We start from the raw sequence: 13,015 nt of genomic DNA, 5'->3' as shown, positions 1-13,015 counted from the left end.
AAATTTGGCCTCACCAATGTCTTACATGATGTTAACGTAACATCCCAACTCCTGTACTCAATACTTTGATTTATGAAGGCCGATATGCCAAAAGATCTCTTTACAACCCTATCCACCTGTGACTTCACTTTCAGGGAATTATGTATCTGTATTCCCAGATCCCTCTGTTCTACCACACTCCTCAGTGTCCTACTCTTTACCATGTATATCCTTTTCTGGTTTGTTCTTTCAAAATTCAACATCTCATACTAGTTTGCATTAAGTTCCATCAGCCATTTTACAGCCCATTTTTCCAGTTGGCCCAGATCTCTCTGCAAGCTTTGAAAACCTTCTTCGCTGTCCACAACAGCTCCAATTTTAGAGTCATCTGTAAATTTGCTGATCTAACTTACCACATTATCAACCAGATCATTGATATAGATGTCAAACAACAATAGTTCCAGCACTGATCCCTGAGGCACATCACTCGAACAGACCTCCAGTCTGAGAGGCAATCATCCACCACTACTCTCTGGCTTCTCCTGTCCACCCATTGTCAAATACAGTTCACTACTTCACAATTAATACCTTGCGTCTGAACCTTCCTGACTAACCTACCATGTGGGACCTTGTCAAAGGCCTTTCTAAGGTCCATGAAGACATCATCCTCAGCCTTTCCTTTGTCAACTTTCCTGGTAAACTCCTCGAAAAACTCTATAAGAGTGGTTAAACATGACCTGCCACACACAAAGCCATGTTGACTATCGCTAATCAATGTCTGCCTATCCAAATAATTGTATATCCGATCTCTTAGAACACCTTCCAATAATTTACCTACTACTGACATCACCAGCCTGTAATTTCCAGGGTCACTTTTGGAGCCTTTTTTAAGCAACAATATGGGCTAACCTCCAATCCTCCAGCACCTCACCTGCGGCTAAGGACATTTTAAATATTTCTGCCAGAGCCCATGCAATTTCTACACTAGTGTTCATCAAGGTCCGAGGGAATATCTTATTTGCTTTTAGACAGCAAGCACTTCCTCCTCTTTAATCTGTATAGCCTCCATGATCTCACTTGTTTTCCTTACTTCCCACAACTCTGTTCCTGTTTCCTGAGTGAATACTAGCAAAAAAAATATATTTAAGATCTCTCCCATCTCTTTTGGCTCCACACAAAGCAGGCCACTCTGATCTTCAAGGGGACCAATTTTGTTCCTTATTATCCTTTTGCTCTCAATATACCTGTAGACACCCTTAGGATTTTCCTTCACATTGTCTGCCAAAGCAACCTTGTGTCTTTTTTTTTTTGCATTCCTGATTCTTGCTTGAGGTTTTTCTGCATTTTCTATACTCCTCAAGTACCTCATTTGCTCCATGTTGCCTATACCTGTTAAGCGCCTCTCTCTTCTTCAGAACCAGATCTCCAATATACTTCGAAAACCAAGGTTCCCTATACCTTCTAACCTTGCCTTGATCCTGACAGGAACATACAAACTCTGTACTCTCAAAATCTCACTTTTGTAGGCCCTCCAATTACCTTGCACATCCTTGGCCGAAAATAATTTATCCGAATTCACTCATTCTAGATTCTTTCTCATTTCCTCAAAATTGACCTTTATCTAATTTAGAATCTCAACCTGAGGTGCAGGCCTATTCTCCATAATTAACTTGAAACTAATGGCATTATGATCACTGGACCCAAAATGTTCCCCTACACTTATTCTTCCACCTGTCCTGCCTTGTTCCCCAATAGGAGATCCAGGATTGCACTCTCTCTAGTTGGTACCTCTATATATTAATTTAGAAAACTTTCCTGAAAACATTTGACAAACTCCAAGACATCCAACCCTTTTACAGTATGGAAGTCCCAGTCAATATTTGGACAGTTAAAATCTCCTTCTATCACAACCTTATGTTTCCTGCAGCTGTCTACTATCTCTCTACAGAAACGCTCCTTCGATTCTTGCTGACTGTTGAGCAGTCTATAATACAACCCCATGAGTGTGGTCATACCTTTTCCATTCCGCTACTCCACATATATAGCCTCAGTAGATGAGCCCTCTGGTCTATCCAGTCTGAGCACAGCTGTGATATTTTCCCATTCCTCCTCTTTCATCTTCTTCCCCCCCACCCCCACCCCCACCCAGTTCTATTGCATCTAAAGCAATGGAAGCCTGGAACATTGAGCTGCCAGACCTGCTCCTCCTGCAACAAAGTTTCACTAATGGCCACAATGCTAATCCATGCTCTCGGCATGACTGCCTTTCCTACAATAGTCCTTGCATTGAAATAGATGCACCTGAGAACATTTCCACCACATTCAACCCATTGACTTCCAACAGTGCTTGGAATTTTCACATTATCTTTTCCCTCCTCCACTCCTTTATCTCCTCTGGCACTCTGGTACCCTTCCTTCTGCAAATCTAGTTTAAATCCACTAGAGCTGCATTAGCAAACCTTCCCACAAGGATATGAGTCCTCTTCAAACTGTCCTGAAGGAACAAGCCCCATGTTCCCAAGAATAGAGCCTAATGATCCAGAAAAGTGAAGCCTTCCTTCCTGATCCATGTCTTTAGCCATGTGTTAAGCTGCATTATCCTACTCTATCTAACCTCACTAGCATGTGTCACAGATAGCAATCCTGAGATCACTAGCCTGGAGGTCCTGTTCTTCAACCTAGCACCTAACTCCCTGAACTCTCCTTGCAGGACCACCTCACCCTTCCTACCCACATCATTGATCCCTATGTGGACTACAACATCTGGCTGCTCACCCTCCAGATTGTCGTGAACTCAATCTGAGATATCTTGAACCCTGGCACCAGGATACTCAATTTCTTCCACAGAACCTCTTATGTGTCCCCTTAACTATGGAATCCTCTATCACTACAGCTTGCCTCTTCTCCTCCCTTCCCTTCTTAGCCACAGGACCAGACTCTGTGCCAGAGTCCTGATCTCCATGGCTTGTCCCTACTCGGGCATTTTATTCAACCCCCCTACAGTATCCAAAATGGTATACTTGTTATTGACTGTCACCATCAACCCTCCTCTTGCTTCCTAGGTGTGATAGTGTCCCCATAACTTCTGTCTATCACCCCCTCTGCCTCTCAAATGATCCAGAGTTAATCCAGCTCCAGCTCCAATTCCTTAACTTGGCTTGTCAGGAGCTGCAGCAGCTGGATGCACTTCTCGCAGATGAAGTCGTCAGGGATTCTGCTGGCTTCCCCGATGAACCACATTTTGCAAGAGGAGCATTCCCCTGCCTTGGCTGCCATTCCCACTGTCCATGACTAGATGAACAAAACGTACGATATCTAAAAAACCTGCCCTTACCTGTGCCTACCTGCTAAATCCTTCTCATTTCTTGAATAGGGTGGCCCTTTCTGAATTCAACTCTGACTATTCCTCGCCTCTTACCTGTTCTTGCCAAAGCTTGTTGATCCAAAGCCTTACCACATTGACTTAGCCTACTCCGACGATGACTGCTCCCCCCTCTATCTTCAACTATTATGCTTGACTTTATTATTTTATTCCTATATATTAAGGCATTTCCAGTCATGGAAAGGTTAGTTGGTTCAACCTATTCCTTACTCCTCTGTAAGATATACATGGGCCAAATGACAGAGGAAATTATGAAAGATGGGTTAAATATTGTTATTGTTCAACACTTCATTCTTATTCACTGCTCAACTTGCCTTTTCTCATTTCATAAAAATGTTTATTAACATATTTCATAAATTAGTTTTAAATTAAGTCATTGCACACAAAGTGAAGCCTTGTAAAATTCAGTCTTTGTTATTGCAACAGTCTGGGTAGGATTACATTGAAGAAATCAAAGTGAAGCACATGCTGTTCGTAGGGCAAGAAGTTTCATTTAATAACTCTTGTATGACAAGTGATAAAAAAAATGGAGAAATTAGATGGTTGATCATTTATGACACTTGTCTTGTGGAAGCGAGCAATTGAGTCTTCAATAAATAGTTTGCATTTTGAATTCTGAACTAAGGTAATGTTTAGTACGAAATCTAGAGAATAGATGAATGGTGTTACTTCAGAGAATGAGCTGCAAAAAAAAAAATCTACACTTCACCCTTGACCACCACTCATTCCTGTACCTTCTCCAAAGTTTGAAAGCTGTCATAATTAACCTGCCAAAAGCCCAAGAACCACAAAAATCTGACAGCTAGTTCTCTAACATATTTCTATGTCTTATTATGTCTAAATCTGTGATTTATTTGGGTGAGGCTATGCTGAAGGATGGGATGTGGTGGGGTGGGGTGGAGAAGAGGGAAGTCTTTTTTTTAAGATGCATTCCGCATAATTACCTTCACTAAATGGCTTATTTCAACTGTACCTTGTAATTGGCATTAAAGAGAAAAGGAGAAGTACTGAATTATTGAGAGGTGCTTTCTGCTTTTAGAAAGGGGTTTGTGGAATTTGATCTTGAAAATGTTATGCAAAACTAATATGTTAGGAGCTCAAAATTCACAGACCAAATAGGTTTGAGAACAGGTGTTCATAATGATTTTTTGATTAAAATAGAGACAAAGATTCAATTTCATCACTGAAAGAAAGAAAAAAGACTCAGAGGTTTGCAGAAATGGTTTGCTCTACCAAAAAATATAATAAAAACTGAATTCCAAATAAGAAAAGGGAATTGAGTTACTTTTTTGCAAAATAAATAAAGATTTGGAGCAGAGGAATGGGATTATGTTCATAAGATTATGCTTATCTTCACAATAGCATTCAATTCGATTAGCCTTTGTCGAAGTTTCCATTTTAATTCCTTTGTTCCGAAAGAAATCTTGCATTTCTTATCAGGCACTATTATTTTAACCAAGTAACTTTTGGTATAAACATTCCACATGCTGAAAATGTTTGCTTAATTCCATGTATTTATCATTCCCCATAATAAGTTGCAGCCTTCTGAAATTCCAACATTCATATCCCAAAGGATATATACTGGATGCCTTAGTCCTTAAGTTATGAGAACTGGACTGTTTGTTTATGATTTTGTTGAGTGTTAATAGACATTTGTGTTTGGTACTGAAAAGGATTGGGAGTAGAATATATTTTTGTATGTTTCTAGGAATCATAAAAATAACAACAAAATAATAACAAAATGTTTAATCAATATTTTAAACATTTAAGAAGTATGAAATAAAGAGTGGGGAGCATGTATATTAAGGGTAGAAATTGGAATGCCATAAAACATTAAGAAGCTGAAACATATAATTTTAAAATGTATTAAATGTTGAAATATTTATCTGAAAAGAATATCACAAACCACACTCATAAAATTAGGGTTTAGGAGCCAAGATATTGCTGAAGGTTGATCTTGATTTAGACATACAGCGCGGTAATAGGCTATTTCAGCCCACGAGTTGTGCCGCCCAATTACCCCCATTTGACCTACAACCCCCATTACATTTTGAACGCTGTGAGGAAACTGGAGCCGCTGGGAAAACCAATGCAGACATGGGAAGAATATAGAGACTCCTTAGTGACAGCACGGGATTTGAACCCAAGTCCTGATTTGCTGGTGCTGTAAAGGTGTTGCACTAACCGCTACACCAACCGTGCCACCCACATTAACCATTAAAAGCTTCCTTACATCCCTGGCAGCAAAACATAGTATATTAAGATATTTTAGAGAGGGTGGGGTTTATGAACTGGTCAGAATGTTATGGTAGAGAAAATTTGATAACAGTGGAGCATTGAGAGCATTTTAGGAATCCCTACACCAAGCTGAGTACATGCAGAAGTCCTGGCAATGTTGAATCCTTTCACTTGCTGCCATTTCCACTGGAAAATCTGGACATGTAGAGATTTGGAAAGATGTTTGAGACATGTTTTCAATAGCACAGCTGTCTGTAAACAAATTAAGCCTAAAAGAAACCTCAATCTCATAGTGCTGTGAGGCCAAAAGGTTAATGAAAGACAAAATTTATTGGGGAGAATGAAGGCAATTGAGCAGATAGGTTTATAGGAAGCTTTTAAAGGCATTAAGGGAGATGAGAAGGAAACAAGTTTTCGAGCATATGATCACATTCAATGGAGAAATCTAAAAGAACAAATTTATTCATGTTGGTGAGAATATGGAACTTATTCCCACTGGGAAGGACTGAAGCAAATGGATTAAATTATTTTTAAGGGAAGGGTGGACAAAAATAAGAGTTAGAAAGAGATGGAAGGTTTCATTGAAAGGTTGAAATGAAGAAAGATGAGGAGGCTCAAGTGGTGCTTAAACACTAGCATGGAGAAGTTGGGCTGGATGAATGTTATTTAATTGTTTATTGTCACATGTACCAAGGAACAGTGAACAGCTTTGATTTGTATGCTATCCAACCCATACTTAAGTACAGTAGGTCGTGAAATAATAAAACAAAAGTGCAAGTTTTAGTGTTGCAGTAAATCAAAAAGTGCTTAAACAGTGAAGCAAAAATAAAGTGTGAGATATAAGGAAAGGTTCAGTGCAAGGGGATCATTTTTACTAATGAGAGGTCTGTGTTTAAGAATCTGATAACAGCAGGTAAGAAAACATATCTTAAATAATACTAATTGAATGAAAATATTAGACATTTAACAGTAATTTTGAATTCTTGTTCAAAATGTTTTTTTTTACTCACTTAACATTTACATTTAAAAATAAAGATTACCATTGAGTGTGCTATGGAAGTCCAGAATGGGCTTTTACTGATCCTCTGTTGTTTCTGTTCCTTTCCACAGCCAAATAGTAGTGGTCAAGTTGTGGGCAAAGTGCCTGGTCATTTTACATCAGTGCTGGCTCCCTCACCCCATCACGGCATGTCCAGACCAGTGACCCTGGCCATGTCTTCAGACACTAAACCCATCACTACATCAACCGAAGGTGAGGCAACATCATCCCCATCATCCAGTAAGTACCATTAAGTTAGATGAGGTGTTACCCTATGGTTTTAAAGTCCTGATGCAGGAATAGAATTCACATTCATGAGGTAAATAAAATAACATCTGTAAGAGTACTTTTCACTGAGTTAGATGCACTTGTTAAAAACAGTTTATTTTGCCTTGTGTGCTTTTCTATTTTCATTTGCATTATTAAACCAGAACTTAAAATGTGCAAACACATTTGAATTGCAATAATTTAACAGAGCCAATTGGCTAATGACTCATTCCAGTGAACTTCAGATGAAGTTCAGCTTATTTAACCATTAATTTATCAGCTCCTCCAAAACAACAAACAGCTTTTGGACAAAGATATAATTATACTTGAACATTTGATTTTACGGTAATAATAAATTATTCCAGAAAATTTGGTTTGTGACAGCTGCAACCCACAATTGAAATGGTGCTATGAGCTTTGACTGACCACAGCAAATTTCAAGAGATCAGTCTCAGACTGTATTAATGATGAAAATCAGATGTGCTGGAACGTGCTGGGATAGATCATCTTTTTCCCAAGTACTGTGGTTAAACTGCCACACTGTATTCTGTATCTCTGTCTGGAAGAAGTTAACAAAAGCTCACTAATGTGTTCCGTGGGAGACTGTCAGCAATGAAATAGGAGAACAATGTCTTCTTTTGAGAAAACCTCTAGACAGCTGCGACTTGTGTACTAATTGATTTGCTGTGGCTTTGCAGCTTCTCAGCTGTTCATATCCGTGTCTGGTCACGTATAAAGTACAGGTAGTTGTCCAGAGCCCAAGAATTAAAGGTGAGCTTGCAATGAGTGTTCTAAGTGTTGTTTTATTTTCTGTCCGAAACTCAAAATCCCTGCTGTGACACTTATTGGAGCAATTCTCCTGTGATGCTGCATTGAGATTTCTAACATGGTCGGTAATAAAACAATTTCTAATTCAAGATCAAATTTTAAAAAAGATATAGGGGGGGGGGGGGGGTGGTGGTTAGCCGTGACCTTGTGGTTTGAGCAAGATTTCTCCATTCCTAGAAGGATGGTGTAAAATCAGTAGAAATTCCCCAGTGGTTTGTCAAACCTACACAGTATGTGGCTGACCAGCCCAGATTCAGTAAAGAAAGCTCTCAGTTTAATCCTCCATCTGTGTTTAGTTAGTTGATCACACAATCGTGGAGTAGTGGCTTTGTAACTGACCTCTGTATTCCTGGTAAGGCAAGTTAATATTTACCACGGGTCATATTCCTCGATGCCACTCTGTAACCTTTGGTGATGGATGAAAACAAGATAAACTCAGACCTTGTAACTGAAAACTCTGCCAGCATTTAAAAGTTGAGCACTGTAAATTGTACAGAGCCTTTTATAACAATAGCAATTTAGCAAGGTATCAGAAGCCAATCAGTAGCTGCAACAGAATTAAACTCGTGCAAAAAAAAGCAATAATAATTAATGGGAGATTTACTCTCAATTCAGGTATTTTGAAACATGAATTTTGTCCAGATTTCAATTTTATGTTTATGTACTGGAGGTTTTTAAAGTTATTTTTAACTTAGTAGTTCTATTTTTTTTTTGTGTTACCTTATCCATTCAAATCAGCTACAGGCTAAATTTCACAATTCGTACTATACACAGCACTGATAAGATTTTAAAAAAAAACAGAAACTAGGAGAAAGTACTCAGCACGTCGGAAACACACAGAAGGACATTGCAGATCAGTGATCATTCACCAGAAATGAGAAATGTCAGAGACCGAGCGATATTAACGTACAGAGAAAGGAGGAGCAAAGAACAGGGCAAATCTGCAATGGGGTGGAAGCAGGAATGATAAGATGGTAAGATTGTTGATTGCACAGGTGAAAATGGGTGAGTAGGATAAGTGAAACAATAAAAGAATGGTCTGTTACAGGTGAAACAGTAGGATCATTACCCAAACTGGTTGAACGCAATGTTGTGCCCACACATTGTATTAAACATAATTGAATGATATTATGTCATTTCTCAAGCTTAGATTAAACCCGACTCAACAGTGTGGGAGATTGACAATAAGCCAAATGGGATAGAAAATTAAACATATAGGCAACCAGAAATTATAGTTATATTTACAATCTGGACAGAGGGTTGTGGGAAGACATGCAATGAGTCCGGTCACCTCAATTCATGTTGAAACCTTTACAATGCCCTGAATCTATTTATCAGTGCTTTCCATTTATTTTTCCTTCAGCATTTTGTACACCAATACCTCCTGAAAGATGTCTTTGATATAAAACTACCAATTAAAATCAAAAGGCAAAGTGAAGTCCAAAATCATACTCTAATTAAAGATTTGTATGAGAGAAACAAAGAAATCTTGGCAAATGATTTGTACTCTCTCCCATTATATGTGATGTTAGAGCAAACTTTCAAAAGACATTGTCGGACTGCTTAGAAATTCATTCCTGTTTCAGTGAAGCTGATCCGTTTAGTGATTGTGGTGTGCCCCACTGTATTTATAAAACACAGTTGATTGAAATGAATTTTAGGAAGTAGAACAGAATTTGCAGCTGCTTCTACACACTATCTATGACACTAGTGGTTGGAGATAATTTGCTAAGCATGGGTCTGTTCTAAGTTTAGATTTACACGATATTTCACTGAGATCACACATTTCATGTGCAATCCCCCTTTATTTTCCACTCAAAAAGTGACAGCTGTCAATCTGTGCAGAAAGATGGTTTTCCTGAAAGAAGAGGTGCCCCTTGCTCTACTCTGATGGTATATCCTCAGCAACAAGTTCAAACTGTCAGGGAATTTCTTTCACCTGTAATCTGAGAAGCAAACCTAGTCATCTGACAATGCATAAGACATTATACTATCCACTGAAATCTAAGGCTTCGGGCATCACAATACAACGTCTATTGTAGGGTTATTCTCTACGATAAGCCCTGACACATGTGTAAAGGAATTATAGGGTAGCACCCTCCAATGTTATAACTGCACCAGCAATCTAGATGTGAATCTAGCGCTGTTTGTGATTGAGTCGGTTTCCTCCAGATGCTCCAGTTTCCTTTCATTATCCAATAACATACGGGGTTGGTCGGTTTATTGAGTGTAGTTGGGTGGCACAAGTTTCATGAGGTGGAAGAGCCTTCTACCATGCTGTATCATTAAAAAGAAGAAAAAAAAAAATTAAAATCAAAATTAATTGTGCTAAAACTTATTATTGTAGCGATCACACACACTCCTCTGCATATATTTTGTTTTTGCAGCTGTTAACTCATTATCGAAAATTAATATGTCTTCTTAAGAAGGCAAAGAAATAGCTCATTGAATAAATTCTTCTATTAGTATTGCCAAGAGCAACATTTAAGCTGCTTTACCCTGTATTAAACAAAAAAAACTTCCAAAGCAAAATACTGTTGATGTTGGAAATCTGAAGTGAAGCAAATGCTGGAAATTCTCTGCAAGTTCACTAATATTTTGAAACTTCCTGACATGTTGAGTGCTTCAAGAATTTCAATTTTACTTTTAACTTAATAATATATTCTGCCTCCATATCTGAGAAGTTTGCCATATACAACAGTTTGCTTTAATAATGCAATGAAAGGTTTACATATAGCATAGTTTTGAGAAAACCTGTTGTCTTGATTTTAAATTCTCTCTTTGTTTTGACCAGCCTATGCAGGTTCAGGTACACCACCTGCCAACCGGCAATTTGTGGGACTCAGCTCAAGGGAGCCAGCCTTTCTACACCAGCAGCAGGTGGGCATAATTCCAGTCACTCTTAGTCACAGTTATGGATCCATAGTATTCGTGCATTACTGATCCTCAAAATCTTTTGTACATAAACTTGGTGGTGAGAAATCATGAGGTGGTCTAAGCCTACCTTTGCCTTTACAGTAGTGATTAACATATCTACACCCCCTCACCCTAAAACATAATGAAGCTTTAGTTGTGATCTGAATCCTAATATAGCTTCCATCGCTTGATAAATTGTAGGATAAACAAGAGTTCACAGCAATGTTATTGATCACACTGTTACAGTGTTCCATGTGGCTACTGCATTGCTTTTGATGCCTTGACTGTTTAAATGATGTAGCTGCTAAATATGATCAGGAGAGCTTAAGATTACAACTTAAAAAAAAGACAGTAGCATGAGTCAAAGCCTCTCTCCACAATTAACCTTACCAAGTGTTGTTTAACCAACAAACATAAATCTTTGAATGTTTGATGATTAAAAAAAGGCAAGGAAATGGGGAAAGAGTTGGGAGTGGGATTGCACTTTCAAAAGAGCAAGTACAGATTGAGTGGCTGATTGATCTTCCAAGTACTTTACTATTCCCTTGATTCATGTGGAGTTGGGAGTCAGAACATTTCCATGAAACAGTGTACATTCTCCATAAGTTGAACAGCTTTCCTCCATGGAAGAGTCAGCTGACTTTAGTTTTCCTCAAGTAAAGTTAAGCATGAATATTGGTGATTTGTTAATGATGGCTAATAATTGCATTTAATTTATTATCATTTTTGTGAATCGTGTTGAAACCCTAACACATGTACCACATTTGAAATATTGTGTGGGATAAAGATGAAGGACCCACAACTGAATTGGCTTTAGTTTTAGCCTGGATTGCCCATGTGATGGGTCCTCAGACACCTTTAGTTCAAAGTTCTCTCATATAAAATAAAAGGGGAGGGCTGGAGTACTGAGAGATATCCAATATCCAATGCAGGTGAATGGGATGAGTGTCAGAAGGTACAATGGTTAGTAAGAATGTGGTGGGCCAAAGGGTTAGTATCTGTGCTGCATGACTCACGGATTCTTTCCTATGATAATCTGAATTATTTAATCTAATAAACTATTGAATTTGTTTCTTCCCAGAAGTTTGTTATAAATTAATAAATACCCGCGGTGTTTGTAAATATGATTTATGAAATCACGAAATAGGAGCAATTCTTAGCAAGTCTGAGACATCTCCCTTCCATTGCTCTCAAATAATGAAACAATTAAAGCTGTCTTCCTGTCATTAAATTGTACAATTTCATCATTATTAGGGCATAATCAGCTCACGTTGCTGTGCTCAGTTTTGGATTCTACTGGATATCAATATTTAATAAAATGACTTAAGTGTAAAAACGCTTCACAATATAATTGAATAGAATAGCTGATGTATTGGGCACTGCAGTGGTGAATTGAGAAAGCTCTATCCATGACAAATTGAAGGCTTCAGTTTTAAGTTTGCAGAAAATACATGCATATGCCCATTATTGTTTAAACCATCTCTCTTTGCCAGAATAACCCCAAGTACTCATTTTTGAACATCCAAACAGCAACCACAAAAGCCACAAAGTAATAATTAGTGGTTAAGTTTCTCCATCCTGTTCTATCACATTTATTTGTAGTCACTCTTTTCATTTTTCCATTTTAATATTTTTTGATTAAATTTCTCTTAAAATAGTCAATTTTTCAAAATGATTCCACCCGTGTTCATCCAAAACTTCCATGAGAGGACATTACTGAAAATGCTGCCAAGAAATTGGAAGACCAAATTACTTTTGGTCAGAGTTGTACATGGTCATTTTTCAAAGAGATCTTCATTTGAGTGAATGAGGTAATGTTGGCACACTGCCCCTTTATTAATCACCCAGGCATGAGTCTGTTAAGAACATAAATTAGCCCTGAAGCAGCACTATATGGTTGTTCAAGGTTCCTTTTATTGTCACGTAATAATAGATTAAAAATGTAATTTAAAAATTTAATATATACGGTGTACTTCAAATTTTGTCTGCCCTAAGGCAAACAAAGATTTGCCACAAGTATTGTCTGCCACTCTAAACAATTGGACAAAGAGAAGCAAAATAGAATCCCTTCAGAGTTGCTGAGTGTCCGTTGATTTGTCTCTAGCACTCCCACAGCCTCTGCAGCCGCACAGATTCCAGTTCAGATCATCGGCAACCTGAGCTCCAGATCCAAACCTCAGATACGATCAGGAAGCCTTCAGCACCCAAGGCCCTTCGGGAGCCATTATTGCTCTCAGCATTATCTCGAATCCCGGTTCTGATTCCTGATTCACATGAGCTAGTTTCCAGCAGCTCACAGCCTGTGTGAGTCATTTGACTGCAAGCCACCTACGGCCTACCTTCTGGGTGGGTTTTATAGCCACTGA

General features: G+C 38.4%; 1 protein-coding gene across 10 annotated transcripts in view; it reads left to right on the top strand.

The window, feature by feature from the left end:
- The window catches only part of LOC138755431 (nuclear factor 1 B-type-like), a 315,639-nt gene that overhangs the window by 244,340 nt on the left and 58,284 nt on the right, over positions 1–13,015 (top strand). For 8 of the 10 annotated variants that reach the window (XM_069921424.1, XM_069921399.1, XM_069921408.1 and 5 more), the window contains 2 exons: positions 6,710–6,878; positions 10,528–10,613. In XM_069921424.1, coding sequence (XP_069777525.1) covers positions 6,710–6,878; positions 10,528–10,613 — 255 coding nt within the window. The remainder of the gene's footprint in view (positions 1–6,709; positions 6,879–10,527; positions 10,614–13,015) is intronic. The other 2 variants (XM_069921411.1, XM_069921418.1) reach the window with 1 other exon arrangement.

This window comes from Narcine bancroftii, chromosome 1, assembly GCF_036971445.1.
Source record: "Narcine bancroftii isolate sNarBan1 chromosome 1, sNarBan1.hap1, whole genome shotgun sequence".
NCBI lineage: Eukaryota > Metazoa > Chordata > Chondrichthyes > Torpediniformes > Narcinidae > Narcine > Narcine bancroftii.
This window is presented reverse-complemented; position numbering and strand designations above follow the sequence as displayed.